Source organism: Saccopteryx bilineata, chromosome 3, assembly GCF_036850765.1.
Source record: "Saccopteryx bilineata isolate mSacBil1 chromosome 3, mSacBil1_pri_phased_curated, whole genome shotgun sequence".
NCBI classification, from domain to species: Eukaryota; Metazoa; Chordata; class Mammalia; order Chiroptera; family Emballonuridae; genus Saccopteryx; species Saccopteryx bilineata.
In genome coordinates, this window is record NC_089492.1 from 36,549,231 (window position 1) to 36,566,828 (window position 17,598).

At 38.2% G+C, this 17,598-nt stretch overlaps 1 protein-coding gene and 1 pseudogene across 5 annotated transcripts in view; both read right to left on the minus strand.

Annotated features, from left to right (window-relative positions):
• Window positions 1–17,598, minus strand: part of VPS13B (vacuolar protein sorting 13 homolog B) — an 890,836-nt gene that overhangs the window by 724,815 nt on the left and 148,423 nt on the right. For all 5 annotated transcript variants that reach the window (XM_066265974.1, XM_066265971.1, XM_066265975.1 and 2 more), the window contains exon 17: window positions 10,056–10,237. In XM_066265974.1, coding sequence (XP_066122071.1) covers window positions 10,056–10,237 — 182 coding nt within the window. The remainder of the gene's footprint in view (window positions 1–10,055; window positions 10,238–17,598) is intronic.
• LOC136328565 (tigger transposable element-derived protein 1-like) lies at window positions 2,568–8,845 on the minus strand (annotated as a pseudogene).

Consider the following 17,598-nt stretch of genomic DNA (forward strand, 5'->3'; position numbering starts at 1 on the left):
TCACGTGACCAAGACAAGTATCAAGAGTGAGTCTTAGACAGATGTAACAGAGGGAATCTGGTCATTTTTAAAAAAATAAAACATCGTTCAGACTTAAACATAAATAAAACAGAAATAATATGTTATTTATTCTTTCTCTGCGGACCGGTACCAAATGGTCCACGGACCGGTACCGGTCCATGGACCGGTGGTTGGAGACCACTGCTGTATAGTATAGGAGCACAATGCACAGTTTCTTCAGTAGTTTTAAACAATTCAATGTCTTGAATTTTGTTCTCTCAAGTTCACTTATTATTCTCTTTACTTTCACGCCTTACTCTTTCAATTTTCCTTTGACGTCTATCGGCTCAGCTAAAAAACTGGGTCCCAAGATAGGGGTTATCTCTGTCTCCAAGAACCTCATACACCAAAATCACTTCAACAGCTAATATTCCCATATGTATGATTCCAGTGAGAACTATATCCAGGGTAAGAACAAAAAAATAACTCCACAAACAATAGTACATTGGGTATTCACAAGAATCCTATGAGTAGATAAAAAGGTATTATCACTATTTCTCAGATGAGAAAGTTAACTGAAACTCAAAAAAAACTCCCTTTAGAAATACAACTAGTTACTAAAAAAATTTCAATACTACAACACATTGGTCTCTCCTAAATTTTAATAATTGAGAAGTTAAAATATTCTTATGACTTGACAGAGATAGTAAGACATTCACTATATAAACATCCATATGTAATACACAAATTAATAAAATATAATGTACAAAGTTAAATCTCTAAAAGATTGACACACAAATTTTTAAACATTTATTTTAATATCTTCTAATTTTATTATGCTATTTGTAAGAGCAAATGAACAAAAATTAATTATTGTAGCTTTTAAGAACATATACTTCAATATTCATATAAAAATTTTCTTAAACGCCTCTTGGATAAACATATTTACAAAAAAGTATCTTTTGTTTTCATGACATATTATAATATAGCGTTTGTTAAAAACACATTTTTTTCCTAAAGACATACTTTAGTTTTGATGTTTGAACTTCAATTTGATATCACAGATCAGAAGCACTATCACTAATCCAACATTTAGGATGAGAAGTCTGAAACACAAAGTATTTGTATAGTATGTTTTATGATCCAATGAAATCCAACAACCTAAAGTTACATGATTTTATATTCACAGACTTTATTAAGTTGAAAATGATGCTAAATAGATATTTTAATAATAAAGTTAATAAAAGTGAAATTCTGTACCTGTAATCGAAGAATAAAAGATTTTTCTGTGATCGGTTTTCTTTATATAAGAATGCAGCATATACAGCATACATAAAACTTAACTATCAAACTAATTTATTTCCTCTGAGTGATAAAATTAAATTATTTTACAACCTGACAGTGGATACCTTTCACTAAAATTGCTGTGTTATTATAATCAGGGAATCAACCATGTTTTCTTACATATCAAGATTTCAGAATAAACATTTTTCACATTTAAAATTTTCCAGAAATGTCTAACACTTTACATGTCCGTGTATTCTGCCAGTGATCCTGTGCCTTCCCCTTGCCATTTCTTCTAAAATGGCATAGAAGTCAATAAACTCAGAGATATTGTGGTTTGGGTTCCAGCCCACCACAATAAAGCAAGTATCGCAATAAAGCAAGTTATATGAATTTTTCATTTCCTAGGCCATATAAAATTATTATGTTCACACTATACTACAGTCTTTTAATTGGGCGACAGCATTATGTCTTAAAAAAATAAATATATCCTAATTTAAAAATACTTTATTGCTATATATGTATAATCATTATCTGAGCCTTCAGAGAATCAGTCTCTTATTCATACAGGGTCTTATCTTGATGTTGATGGCTGCTGCCTGATCAGGGTAATGGCTGCTGAAGGCTGAGATATCTGTGGAATTTATTAAAATAAGATGATAATGAAATTGGGAAAATCCAATCGATTGGCTCTACCTTTCATGAACAGTTTCTCTGTAGCATGTGATGCTGTTTGACAGCATTTTACCCATAGTAGAACTTCTTTCAAAATTGGAGTAAATCCTATCATAACCTTCTGCTACTAGAGCAACTAAATTTATATAATTAAAATATTAAAAATCCTTTGGCCCTGGCCGGTTGGCTCAGTAGTAGAGCGTTGGCCTGGCGTGCAGGAGTCCTGGGTTCAATTCCCGGCCAGGGCACACAGGAGAAGCGCCCAGCTGCTTCTCCACCCCTCCTCCTCTCCTTCTTCTCTGTCTCTCTCTTCCCCTCCCGCAGAACAAAGTTCCATTGGAACAAAGTTGGCCTGGGCGCTGAGGATGGCTCTGTGGCTTCTGCCTCAGGTGCTAAAATGGCTCTGGTTGCAACAGAGCAACACCTCAGATGGGCAGAGCATCGCCCCCTGGTGGGCATGCCGGGTGGATCCTGGTCAGGCGCATGCGGGAGTCTGTCTGACTGCCACCCCGTTTCCAACTTCAGAAGAAAAAAAAAGAAAGAAAAATCCTTTGTTGCCCTTTCAAGAATCTTCACAGGAACTTTATCAGTAGAACTTTTAATTTCCTTCAAGAACTCTTATCAGGAGTAGATTCCATCTCAAGAAACCACTGTCTTTGCTCATGATTAAGAAACAATTCCTCATCTGTTAAGTTTGATCACGAGAGTGCAGCAATTCAGTCAAATATTCAGGCTCCACTTCTAATTCTAGTTCTCTTGCTATTTCGAACCACATCTGCAGTTACTCCTCCACTGAAGTCTTTAACCCCTCAGTTATCCACTTCACCTACACTCTTGTTAATTCTGGTATTTTGACGTTTTCCCATGAACCACAGATATTTCTAATTGCAGCTAAAATAGTGAATCCTTTCCAGTAACCTTTCAATTGACTTTGCCCAGATCCATAAGAGGAATCACGATCGATGGTAGCTATAGCCTTACAAAATGGTTTCAGAATTGAAAAGTTGAAATTACTCCCTGGTCCATAGGCTGAAACATATATGTTGTTAGCAAGCAAGCATGAACACAACATTAATCTCATTGTACGTCTCTTTCAGAGCCCTTGGGTGTCCAGGTGCTTTGTCACTGAGCAGTAATATTTTGAAAAGAATCTTTTTTTCTGAGCAGGTCTCAACAGTAGGCTTAAAATATTCAGGAAAACATGTTGTAAACAGATGTGCTGTCACCCAGGCTTTGTTGTTCCATTTAGAGAGCATAGGCAGAGATTTGGCATCATTCTTCAGGGTCTTGAATTTTTAGAATCCTAAATGAGCACTGGCTTCAACTTAAAGTCATCAGCTGCATAGTCCCTATCAAGAGAGTAGGCCTGATCTTTGAAGCCAGCACTGACTCCTCTCTAGCTATGAAAATCCTAGATGGCACCTTCTTCCAATAGGAAGCTGTTTCAGAACTATGTACATTGAAAATCTGCTGTTTAGTGAGGCTACCTTCAAGAATTATCTGGGCTAGACCTTCTGGATAACTTGCTGCAGCTTTGCATCAGCACTTGTTGCTTTACCTTGCACTTCAATGTTTTATGAAGACATCTTCTTTCCATAAACCTCATTAATCAACTTGGTAGCCTCAAATTTTTCTTCTACAACTTCCTTAACTCTCATAGAAGTAAAGAAAGGCCTTGCTCTGGATTCAGCTTCGGCTTAAAAAAGTGTTGCAACCAGTTGTATCTGTGCAGACCACTGTAACTGTTTCCATCTCAACAATAAGGCTGCTTCACTTTCTTACCATTTGTGTGGTCACTTCAGTAGCACTTTGAATTTCCTTCAAGAACTCTTCCTTTGCATTCACAACTTGCCTGTCACAAGAGGCCTAACTTTTGGCCTATCTCGGTTTTCTATATGCCTCCTCACTAAGCTTAATCCTATCTAACTTTTGTTTTAAAGTGTGACCTGTGACTCTTGCTTTTCACTTGAACCCTTGAGGCCACTGTAAGGATATTAACTGTCTTAATTTCAATATTGTTATGTCTCAGGGAATAAGGTGGACATACACAACACCAATAAAGTTCTCTCTCTTATACAGGTGCCCCAAAGAATAATAGTAATATCAAAGATCTCTGATCAAATACAACCATAACAAATATGATAATAACTAAAAAAGTTTGAAATATTGCAGGAATTACCAAAATGTGACACAAAGACACAAAGTGAGCAAATGCTGTTAGAAAAATTATACCGAGGGCCTGGCCAGTTGGCTCAGCGGTAAAGCATCAGCCCAGGGTATAAAAGCCCTGCGTCTGATTCCCAGTCAGGACACACAGAAGAAGCAACCATCAGCTACTCCACCCCTCCCTCCTCTCGCTTCTCCCACTCTGTCTTTCTCTCCCTTCCCTTCCAGCAGCCATGGCCCGAATGGTTCCAGCCATGGTTCCAGCAAAGTTTGCCTAGGCACTAAGTACGGCTCTATGGCCTTGCCTAAGGTGCTAAAATAGCTCAGTTGTCCAGCAATGGAGCAGCAGCCCAGACTGGCAGAGCATCGCCTATAGAGAGAATGCAAGGTAGATCTTGATAGGGGTGCATGCGGGAGTCTGCCTCTGCCTCCTCATCTCTCACTTAATAAAAAATAAAGTTTGAAAGAATAAAAAGCTAAAAATAAAGATGAAGACCAAGAAGTAGGATCAACAACAAAAAAGAAATGAACTGGCCCTGGCCGGTTGGCTCAGTGGTTGAGCGTCGGCCTGGCGTGCAGAACTCCCGGGTTCGATTCCTGGCTGGGCACACAGGAGAGGCACCCATCTGCTTCTCCACCCCTCCCCCTCTCCTTCCTCTCTGTCTCTCTCTTCCCCTCCCGCAGCCAAGGCTCCATTGGAGCAAAAAATGGCCCGGGCGCTGGGGATGGCTCTTTGGCCTCTGCCCCAGGCGCTAGAGTGGCTCTGGTCGCGACAGAGAGGACGCCCCGGATGGGCAGAGCATCGCCCCCTGGTGGTCATGCCAGGTGGATCCCGGTCGGGCGCATGCGGGAGTCTGTCTGACTGCCTCCCCGTTTCCAGCTTTAGAAAAATACAAAAAAAAAAAAAAAAAAAAAGAAATGAACCACTCTGAAATGATAACAAGGTCCAATGTAAAAATGTACTTGAGGCTGCAATTAAGGAAAAAGTTAAGCAGAAGGTGATCATCAGGAAAGTGAAAAGACAACCCAGACAATTGCAGAAAATATTTGCAAAACAAATATCTGATAAGGGAACTTTTCTATCTAGAATATATAAAGAATTCTACAAGTTAAAACAAAATTGTACACAGAACAAATATAATGAACAAAAATGCAAGTAGACATTTCTCCACAGAAGACATATAGTCAATAAGCACAGAAAAAGATGCTCAACCTCATGAGTCATGAGGGAAATGCAAATCAAAGCCACAATAAGACATTACTTCCTTCACACCCAGAAGACTAGAACCAAAGGATCGGGAATAAAAGTAGGGTGAGGATGCGGGAATACTGGAACCCTCATATACCACAGGTAGAAATATACAATGGTACAAGTGCTTCAGAAAACAGTCTGGCAATTCCTCAAAAAGGTAAATACATAGTACAGCCCCACAATTCTACACCTAGGTATACATCCAGGAGAAATACGATAATGAGCATATGTCCACACAAACACTTAGAGATGGATGTTGGTAACAGCATTATTCGTAACTGTCAAAAGTATAAACGACTCAGATGTCTATCAACTGATGAATGAACAAAATATGGTATATACATAGAATGAAATATTACTCAAAAACAAAAAGAAATGAAGGATAGATACATGCTACAAAATGGACAAACTTCAAAAACAATACACTAAGTAAAAAAAATTTAGTAACAGAGACTGTATTTTAATGTCGAAAGTAGGCAAATTTATAGACAAAAAGCAGATTAGTGTCACCTAGAACTGGGGAAATGAAAAGCTTGGAGAGTAATACCTACAGAATGTGGGACTTCTTTCTGGGGTAATGAAGATACTCTAAAATTGACTGTGGTGGTAGATACAGATTCTGACTACATTACAAGCTTAATATCACGTATCTGAAAAGAGTGCATGTGTGGCATGTGAATGACATCTCAGTAAAGCTGTTTTAAGGGGGAAAAAGACTGGACATAAGAATAGAAAGGGGGAGGCCCTGGCCGGTTGGCTCAGCGGTAGAGCGTCGGCCTAGCATGCGGAGGACCCGGGTTCGATTCCTGGCCAGGGCACACAGGAGAAGCGCCCATTTGCTTCTCCACCCCTCCGCCGCACCTTCCTCTCTGTCTCTCTCTTCCCCTCCCACAGCCAAGGCTCCATTGGAGCAAAGATGGCCCGGGCGCTGGGGATGGCTCTGTGGCCTCTGCCTCAGGCGCTAGAGTGGCTCTGGTCGCAATATGGCGACACCCAGGACGGGCAGAGCATCGCCCTCTGGTGGGCGTGCCGGGTGGATCCCGGTCGGGCGCATGCGGGAGTCTGTCTGACTGTCTCTCCCTGTTTCCGGCTTCAGAAAAATGCAAAAAAAAAAAAAAAAAAAAAAAAAGAATAGAAAGGGGGAGAGAAACCAAGGTAAAAACATCTCTGGCATGGAGAAAACCTGGACAAAGGAATTAAGGAGGGAAAAATGCAATTTTTTTTTAAGAATAAAAAAGAGGCCCTGGCCGGTTGGCTCAGTGGTAGAGCGTCGGCCTGGCGTGCAGAAGTCTCAGGTTCGATTCCCGGCCAGGGCACACAGGAGAGGCGCTCATCTGCCTCTCCACCCCTCCCCCTCTCCTTCCTCCCTGTCTCACTCTTCCCCTCCCACAGCAAGGCTCCACTGGAGCAAAAATGGCCCGGGTGCTGGGGATGGCTCCTTCGCCTCTGCCCCAGGCGCTAGAGTGGCTCTGGTCGCAGCAGAGCGATGCCCTGGAGGGGCAGAGCATCGCCCCCTGGTGGGCAGAGCGTCGCCCCATGGTGGGCGTGCCGGGTGGATCCCGGTCGGACGCATGCGGGAGTCTGACTGTCTCTCCCCGTTTCCAGCTTCAGAAAAATACAAAAAAAAAAAAAAAAAGAATGAAAAAGATCATAAGTATAGTGTTAAATATAAAGGAAAGGACTGGTTTTAACTTGTGTTAAAGAACTACTTATCAAATCTGAATTTATGTTCAATAGGGACAGAGGGAAAAGCTACTAGGGTGAACATAGGAGAAAACTGAACACTAGGTTAGTAACAATAAGACAACAAGAAGTAGGAAATAGGCTAGAGGCACAATTATGATAGAAAGAGAGGCAGGAACATTAAAGAGAAGTACTTGGCTCAGAGTCAATTGTAGAATAGAAGAATAATAGTTCTTCTTCCACACACTATCAGGATATAAGTCTGGAAGATCCAAGAATATACATAGCCTGCATAGTCACTTCATTAATGTAGTAAAAGAGAACGTGTTGTAACATAAAGCAAAGGATTATATGCTTAAACCAAACATATTAAACAAAGTTAATAGGCTGAGTATAGTCTATTATTAGCCCACAGATGCAAGATAATAAAATGCTAAAACTATACACCTTAACTATATACTTCCTGAATCTTAAGATAGAAATTTTGGAGACACGATACTACAAGCACTCTACTAAGAATAAAATTGAACAGAGTAAGACTTTAGGGGAGCAAAAACAGACATAAGATATACAGGCATTTGGAAATATGCCTTTTAAAATCACTTTAGCTAATCCTTTTAATACACCTATTATAAATTTTATAGCTGCTTTAGATGATAAAAATAAATTTCCCTGACTGAAGAGAAAACACCCTAATATCATTCCATTTTCCTCAATTCCCCTAATTTGCAAAAAATTAGTTCCACTAATTTTAGGTTTCTCGGTGACAGATCCTCAAACTATGACTCACATAATCTGAGGTTACTTGACTAATCTGTTTTTAATAGCTGTGACTGCATTCTGTTAGGATAAAATATTTCCAAAGTAAGACATTTTAAATAAAATGTTTTTATAGCAAAATCCACTTGATAAATTCTAGAAAGGAAATAAGTAGTTGGGTTAAAAAAATGGAAAATTACAAAAGTAATTAACATCACTACCTGCTTATATTAGTATCAATATTGCGGCTAAGCTTGTAAACAAAAATAAAAATTTACAAATAAAAAAGGTAATTAATATTGTGGGATAATAAACAAAACAACTCTGGAGAGAACATCACAGGAAACAGAAATCTGACAAAAAAATGAACTAGATAATTTCACAGTAATAAATATTATTGCCAAAAAGTCCTCTCTGTAGACCTGTGAGTAAGCATCTAAAATAAAAGATTTTATATAACAAGTAACTCTGCATAAAATAATGGCCAGATGAAAAGTCCATTTGGGCTGCTATAACAAAATACCACAAACTGAGTAGAAGTCTATGATCAGGTTGCCACCATGGTCAGGTTCTGGTAAGAACCTCTTCCAGGTAGAGACGGCTGACTTCTCCCTGTGTCTTCACATGTTGGAAGAGGCAAGGAAGCTCTCTCTCTCCTCTTTATATAAAGGACATAAATTTCATTCATGAGGACTCCAGCCTCATAATCTAACCACAAAGGCCCCACTTTCTAAAACCATTAAACTGGGCATCAGAATTTCAACAGATGAATTTTGGGAGAAACAAACATTCAGCCATAGCACATAATCTAGTCTACTTAAATATTCATCAAATCAGAAAGAGCTTTTGAATAAGATAAAATTCATATAATATATAAAATTTACCCTTTTAAAGTATACGATTAAGTGGAATTGAGCATAATTATAAGTGTAAAAACATCACTATTACTATCTAATTCCAGAGCATTTTCATTACCCCCAAAGAAACTCATGTCCATTCTTCCTACTCTCCAACTCTGTCAGCCATTAATCTACTTTCTGTCTCTACGGTTTTGCCTATTCTAACCATTTCATGTAAATGGAATCATAATATATGACATTTTGCATCTGATTTCTGCCTCTCAGAATACTGTTCTCAAGGTTCTCCACGTTGTAATACTTCATTCCTTTTTATATCTGAGTAATATTTATTGTACATTCATCGGTTAATAAACATTTGTGTTGTTTCACCTTTTGACTATTAAGAATACAGGGTCACAGATGGACAGCTATCAGAGGGAAGGGAGAAGAGGGGACAAGATCAAAGAAGATGAAAGAATTAGCCAAAATCATATCGACATATATAAGATAACAGGGTAGCAATAGCCAGAGGGAAGGGGGATTGCAGGTGGAGGGGGAAGAGAAATGGGAGTGGAAAGAAACTTTGCATGGGGCACCAGGGGCACAGTGCTGGGTATAGAGGGTGCTACATTGAGTGGGACACCTGAAACCATGCCATTTCAATAAACTTAATTTTTTTAAATGGTTTGCATCCTTCAGTTTTGAAATAAACAAATAATGTTATATGATCTCTTTTATGTGTGGAATCTAAAAAGTTCAAATATATAGAACAGTGGTTACCAGAGCCAAGACGGTAGGGGAAATGAGAGATGTTGGTCAAAGGGTACCAAGTTGCAGTTATATAGGATGAATAAATTCTAGAAATCCAAGCCACAGAAAGCACAGCATGATGACTATAGTTAGTAATACAGAATTGTACGTTAGTTTCGCTAGGGTAGATTTCAGGTGCTCTTATCACAGGAAAAAAATGGTAGTTATGTGAGGAGACACGTCTGTTAGTTTCGCTGTAGTAATTATTTCACTAAGCACATCAAAACAACATGTTGCACACCAAAAGGTAATTTGCTTACCAATTAATTATTGAAGTATTATGATTAAGTATTTTATTCTACTTTACCAGCATAATCAAACACATTGCATTTATACTTGATTTAGTTATGATTCCCTCAAAAGTTATCTATGTCAGGCCAAAGAATAAACCATACAAGGAGTTGGTAAAAAATAATCTCTTGCAAATACAAAACTATATCAAGAAATTGATGGCAGAGAACACAACTAAATGGCCAAATACAGTGTATAATTTAAGTGGAGCATGTTATACACATGGGTTTCAATGATAAAATATTAATCACCCCTTAAAAGAATTTTCCATATACTCGTCAAGATTGTGCTCTTACCTATTGTGTGGAAAACTTCACTCATCAAAGCTTCATTTACTACTGAAGAGCTGACATTTCCAATAAGAGACCAACTTCGATATATTGCTTGCAGTAGAAGTGTCTGAGCTCTTGTAACTTGAATTGTAAGATTTGGAAGTTCAAATATACCTTCAGTTACAGCAATTTGAGATCTTTTGGTCCTATATGAGAAAATAGAAAAAAATAACAATATAGTAAAAATAGCATTTATAAATAACAACATACAAAATAAATTAAGTTGATAGGAAAGAAAGGGTATACTTTAGGAATATTTTAAACAGAACTTTCAAATAGGTGTGCAATTCTACTAACATTAAGTTTCACTTTTTCAGATCTTACATTAATAAAAAGACACAAACTAGAATAATTCATACATATAAATTCTGCTCATGCAATTATACTTTTCAATCAACTCAATCATCAGAAATAACAGTGAAAATAATATAATTTAACATTTAAAGAGAATTTACTATCAGGTATTCATTTTTCTACATTGATGCTATGCCTTATATTGGTTAACTCATTGAATCCTGCACTAAAATTCTTTGAGAAAGGTATTACCAATATCTTCATTTTTAAGATAAGGAAAATAAAACACAAAGAGATAAGGTATAAAATATCATACAACTTAGTAAGTTAAAAAAAAAAGGGGGAATTTAAGACCAGGCAATGTGATTCAGAGCCCTTATCCAGTAATTCCCATAGGTACTTACAAAATATTTGTATTATAACCAGGTTCCTCCTTGATAGTAACAAATAAAAGTTATTTCTAGAATCTTAGTCCTGAAATACCTAGTTCATTATTGCCTTATTCATCCAATTCTGTTTCTGAATAAGGTGCCTTACACAATCAAATGTTCCAAATAGCAATGCTTTAAAGTACAGAAACATTTAAATATTGTATGTCTATTAAGAAATAAATTGACAATGAAGATTAATGAAAAATGCAAGATAAACGGGATAAGAGCAAAAATATCAGAATGCTACTATACTAGATTCAATCACCCCATTCTCTCAACCCCATAACCCTCCACCCTTTGTCATTTTCCCAACTACATCCACACACAGATAACGGACATCTCTTCTACAGTACCTCAAACGTCTCTCAAACCCACCTCTTATTCCAGCCACTGCTACAAAGACCAATTCAAGGCAGAGTTTCACTGACATTACCTAAGGCCACTAGGCATGTAAGACTCCAACGGGAATCATTTGAATTATTTTGTGTTTCATGTACACAGAATCTGAAATTATAGGGAGAAATGCTTTTCCAGTTTTGTTTACCTGGCTGAAAGCCTCAGGAGATCAAGGATCAGAGAGGAAAAAAGATTGAAATCATTGGAAAAAGATCCTAATGGGCTTTGGAACAATATTATGCAACCTCAAGCAGATGTAATGGGAATCCCAGAAGAGAAGTGGAAACAGAAAAAAAATATTCAGGGAAATAGTGGTCAAAATTTATATAAACTTGAAGAAAATTATAAACCCAAAGATCTAAGAATTTCAGCAAACCCCAGGCAGAAGAGAATTAAACCATACCAAAGGCACATAATGAAATTGAAAAAAAAAAAGTGTGTGTGTATGTATATGTATATGCATACACACACACACACACACACACACACACACACAGAGTTAAGGAGAAAAATATTAAAAGGAAGCAAAGGGGGAAAACACTCTATACCAAGTAAAAAAAATCAAAGCAGACTTGTCATCAAAAAACAACCACAACAAAATAACATCATTGAAATGATGAAAGAAACAAGAAAAACTATCAACTTAAAATCTAAAATTCAGAGAAAACATCTTTCAAAAATATAGGCAAATTCAAGGCTTTTCAGACTGAAACTGGGAATATCTCAGCAGCACACTTGCACTACAAAAATGTTCAAGAAAATTCTTTAAGCTAAACAAATGTTACACTAGATTGAGAGTTCTATGGATCTACACAAAGAAATGTGAAAAAATCTGGAATGGTAAACCCTTGGGTGAATTTCTTTAATAAGAAAAAGAGGTCTGGCTGGGTAGCTCAGTTGGTTAGACTGTAATCCCCATATACCAAGATTGCAGGTCCCATCCCTGGTCAGAGCACCTACAACAATCAACCAATGAACATATAAATAAGTGGAACAAATCAATGTTCTCTCTCCCTCATTCTCTCCCCTTCTCTCTCTAAAATGAGTAAGTAAATAAAAACAGAAAATAAAATAGAAGCAAAGATGATCACTCAAGTAATTCTAAAAAAAAAAAAAAGAAAGAAAAAGAAACATTTGTTTACAATGTGGTCCAAAAAGATATAAAAGTAATTATTTAAGGCAAGAAAATAGTATTTTGGTGGCTCATAATACATATAAAAGCAAAACATGATTAACAACAGAACAAAAAACATAAGAGGAGAAATGGAAATATACTGCTCTGAGATCATTACACAGTGTGTGAAGTGGTATAATATTAATTGAAGGTACCTGTGATAAGTAAAAGATATAAACTTTAAACTTTAGAAATAAAACTATAAAACCAAAAAAGGCAGAGCTAATGAAATTCATGGTGAGAAGAAATGGAATCATAAGAAATATTCAATCTAAAAGAAGTCAGAAAAATTAAAAGGGGAATAAACAGACAAGGCAATTAGAAAACAAACAGAGTGTGGTGGTTACGGGGGGGGGAGGAGGGAATGGGAAAGGGATAGGGGGTGGGGAGGGGCACAAAGAAAACAAGATAGAAGGTGACAGAGGACAATCTGACTTTGGGTGGTGGGTATGCAACATAATTGAACGACAAGATAACCTGGACTTGTTATCTTTGAATATATGTATCCTGATTTATTGATGTCACCCCATTAAAAAATAAAATTATGAAATAAAAAATATATATATATAAAAAAAAAAAAAAAAGAAAACAAACAGAGGACAGTTTTCTACTCAAAAACATAAATCTGCATTAAATGTCAAAAGTCGGTCCCTGACAGATTAGCTCAGCGGTAGAGCGTCAGCCCAGTGCATGGAAGTCCTGGGTTCAATTCCCAGCCAGGGCACACAGGAGAAGTGCCCATCTGTTTCTCCACCCTTCTCCCTCTCCTTCCTCTCTCTCTCTCTCTTCTCCTCCTGCTGCCAAGGCTCCACTGGAGCAAAGTTGGCCAGGGCGCTGATAATGGCTCCATGGCCACCACATCAGGCGTTAGAATGGATCCAGCCAAAACGGAGAAACGCCCCAGAAGAACAGAGCATCGCCCCCTGGCAGCAATGCCGGGTGGATCACAGTAAGGCACATGTGGGAGTCTATTGGACTACCTCCCCGCTTCTAACTTCAGAAATATAAAAAAAAAAAAAAAAAAAAAAAAAAAAAAGACAGAAGTCTAAGCATACTGATTAAAGAAAGAGATTACCAGACTGCATTAAAAAAATCCAGACCTGACTACATCCTATCAATAAGAAACCCAGTTTAGGCCTTGGCTGATTGACTCAATGGATAGAATACCGGCACCGGGTGCTGAGGATAGCTCTGTTCTGGTTCAACAGCCTCAGGCATGAAAAATAACTCGGTACTCTAGCACTGACCCCAGATGGGGTTGCCAGGTGGATCTTGCTTGGGGTGCATACAGGAGTATGCCTCTCCATCTCCCTTCCTCTCACCTAAAAAAAAAAAACACATATATATATAATGTATATATAAATATATATATACATTATATGTATATATAATTATATGTATGTGTATATATAATGTGTATAGATATATATGTATATATTATCCCAATACAAAAATAATCCAAAGACATAAACAGGAAATACAATATGGAAACAGAAATGACCCATAAACATGAAAAAAGATGCTAATACCAGAAAAAAGCAAAACTCAAATTAACCTCTCAGTTTAGAAAAAACTCTCAGGCTCTAACCCATCTGTAAGAATCTATCTGAAAGAAATTCTCATGAGTCTGCAACCAACTTACACAATGACACTCTTTGTAGCATTGTTTATAATAATCTAAACCTGAGACAATCCTATTGTTAAACAAATTCTGGCACATTAACTTCATATAAACTATTCAGATATTAAAATAATAAAGGTAGGTAAGTCCACTGACATCTATCACAAAATATGGGTGAGTAAAAAGATACAGGCCCTGGCCGGTTGGCTCAGTGGTAGAGCATTGGCCTGGCATGCAGGAGTCCCGGGTTCGATTCCCAGCCAGGGCACACAGGAGAAGAGCCCATCTGCTTCTCCACCCCTCCTCCTCTCCTTCCTCTCTGTCTCTCTCTTCCCCTCCCACAGCCAAGGCTCACCTCCCACAGCCAAGGCTCCATTGGAGCAAAGTTGGCCCAGGCACTGAGGATAGCTCTGTGGCCTCTGCCTCAGGTGCTAGAGTGGCTCTGGTCGCAACAGAGTGACGCTCCAGATGGACAGAGCATCACCCCTGGTGGGCATTCGGGTGGATCCCGGTCGGGCGCATGCGGGTGTCTGTCTGACTGCCTCCCCGTTTCCAACTTCAGAAAAATACCAAAAAAAAAAGAAAAAAAGAAAGAAAGAAAGAAAGAAAAAAAAAGATACATAGTTGCCTTACAATGAAATGGCTGGAAGTGTTGGTTTACCCACACATAAAACCATGTCTGCATGCATTTGTATATTGAAATTAAAATCTCTGGATATAATTATTAATATTAATATTCCTGAGAACAGTAGATGAATTTTATGTGATTTTCCTTTTTTCCCTTTGTAAATTTCTATATTACTTTTACTTGGTCCCTTGAGAAATCTGTATATCTAGTTTTTAAGTAATCTATATTATTTTTTTTTACAAAAATTTTAAAGAAATTGCAATATATTGGCCCTGGCTGGTTGCTCAGTGGATAGAGTGTTGACCCAGCATGCAAATGTCCTGGGTTCAATCCCCAGTCAGGGTACACATGAGAAGATACCATCTGCTTCTCTTCCCCTTCCACTCCCCCTTCTCTTTCTTTTTCCCTCTCACAGCCAGTGGCTCGATTGGTTCAAGCATCTGTCAGGGCGCTCAGGATATCTCAGTTAGTCCCAGTGTCAGTCTCAGGCACTGAGGATAGCTCGAATGATTCGAGCATCGATCCCAGATGGGGGTTGCTGGGTGGATCCCAGTCAGGGCACATGTGAGAGTCTGTCTCTCTATCTCCCCTCCTCTCATTTAAAAAAGTAAAGGAAAGAAAGAAAGAAAGGAAAGGAGGATGGGAGGGAGGGAGGGAGGGAGGGAAAAAGAAAGAGGGGGGAGAGAAAGAAAGAAAGAGAAAAGATTGCAATATTTAAAGAAGGAACAAAGGAAATCAAGTATGTCAAAATAATTTCATAAACATTTTTATTTATTTTTTTTCTGAAGCTGGAAACGGGGAGAGACAGTCAGACAGACTCCCGCATGCGCCCGACCGGGATCCACCCGGCACGCCCACCAGGGGGCGACGCTCTGCCCCTCCGGGGCGTCGCTCTGCCGCGACCAGAGCCACTCCAGCGCCCGGCACAGAGGCCAAGGAGCCATCCCCAGGGCCCGGGCCATCTTTGCTCCAATGGAGCCTTGGCTCCGGGAGGGGAAGAGAGAGACAGAGAGGAAGGAGGGGGGCGGGGTCGAGAAGCAAATGGGCGCTTCTCCTATGTGCCCTGGCCGGGAATCAAACCCAGGTCCCCCACACGCCAGGCCGACGCTCTACCGCTGAGCCAACCGGCCAGGGCTTCATAAACATTTTTAAATGTGAAAATATAAGCATTATTAATGTGTCCAACTATCTCCCCTCCCTTCTCTGACATTGGATTATCAAATAATTTCTTACCTCCTCAGTGAAATTAACTTCACTTAAAACCACCCGTAAGAAAATGACATCAGCAAAAATGTCAGAGTAAGGTACACTAAACGTCTGTCACTCTATAAAAGCAACAAAAAGTGGTCAAAAACTGCCAAGATTTTACTTTTTCAGAACTCTAGAAACTAATGAAAAGCCTGCAGCTGAAAATGGAACATTTGAACATAAAACTTTTTTTTTTTAATTTAAAAGCCTAGCTGATCTCAGTGATAATGATGAGGTTTGCAGTGATTTTACTTTCCCTGATCCTAAGTTCAGCAGTGGCAATGAATAACCCACATTCCCAATATAGGTAGCAGGTAACAGAGAAAACAAAACAGACCTTCTCCACATGGAACTGTGGTTCTTTTGAGTTGTCTGGTAGCTAACAAGATAACCAAATCAAAGAGTTTGCTTTATGGCTCTTAATTCAGAACTGTCCCAAACAACCACCCACAGGTATTAATGGAAAACATTTACAGGCAAATGTATTGCATTGTAATTGCTGCCTCATACAATGGGTAAGAGAAAGGCAAAAAATAGACTAAACAAAATCTTGGGAGGAAAATCTGGGAAGTAATAGTTTGGGGAATAAAAATATTGAAAAATTCCGAAATAATCTTCCTGGAATACAGAGACTATACCCATGTGCAGGACTGTGCACAGGCAGAGAGAAAACCAGAGGAAGGTCTTACGCTCCTAACCCGGGCTGACCTTCAGGGTCTACGCAACAAGAAAATACGGCAAAATTGTAAACTGCCTTGTTTAGTTTTGAAGTCATTCCCCATCAGAAATGGTGGAGGCCACAAAACAGTGGGATGAAATAATCCAGTTGCTGAAAGAACAGGTAATAATTAGAATTCTGGTAAAGCTATCCTTCAAAAATGAAGTAAAAAAACTCCCGAGAAAGAAAAGCCCAGGACCAGAAAGCTTCACTAGTGAATTCTGCCAAACATTTAAAAAGAACAAGTACCAATCCTTTTAAAACCTGTGCAAAAAAAAAAGAAAAAGAAACCCTACCTAATTCCTTTCATAAGGCGAGTACTTTCCTGATACCAAGGGCAGACAAAGACAAGCATAAGCAAACTACAGACCAATATCCCCTGTGAACATAGATGCAAAAATCTTCAGTAAAATACTAGCTAATCAAATTCAGACCAATAGTAAAAGCATTATAACAACTGGAATTTGTCTTGAAAATGAAAGGCATTCAACTTTAAATAATCAATGCAATACATTGTATTTAAAGAATAAAGGGGGAAAGCATGGAGGGAAGCATGTTCATCTCAACTGTCAGGGAAAAAGAATTTAACACAATCCAATACTCTTTCATGATAAAAAACACTCGACACACTAAAAGTAAAAACAAACTTCTTCAACGTGATATACAACATTACAAAAAAACACACAACTAACATTATACTTAGTGGTTAAAGCAGTGATTCTCAAACGTTTTGAAGTTGGGGGTGCATTTAGAATCCTACAAATAATTTTAAGTGCACTATATATAAATTTCTGAGAATTATGTTATAATAATTAAGTCAAATATTAAAGAAAAAAATATAAAGTCCAAGCGTGCTTTTATGGTAATTAAACGAAATAAATATAACAAAATTAAATTTGTTGACATTAAGAAACATTTTTGTTACATTTTCTGAGTTATGCTTTTTCGAATTCGTAAAAAAGAGGGGTTAAAAAATAAAGAAACAACAAAAAAGTTA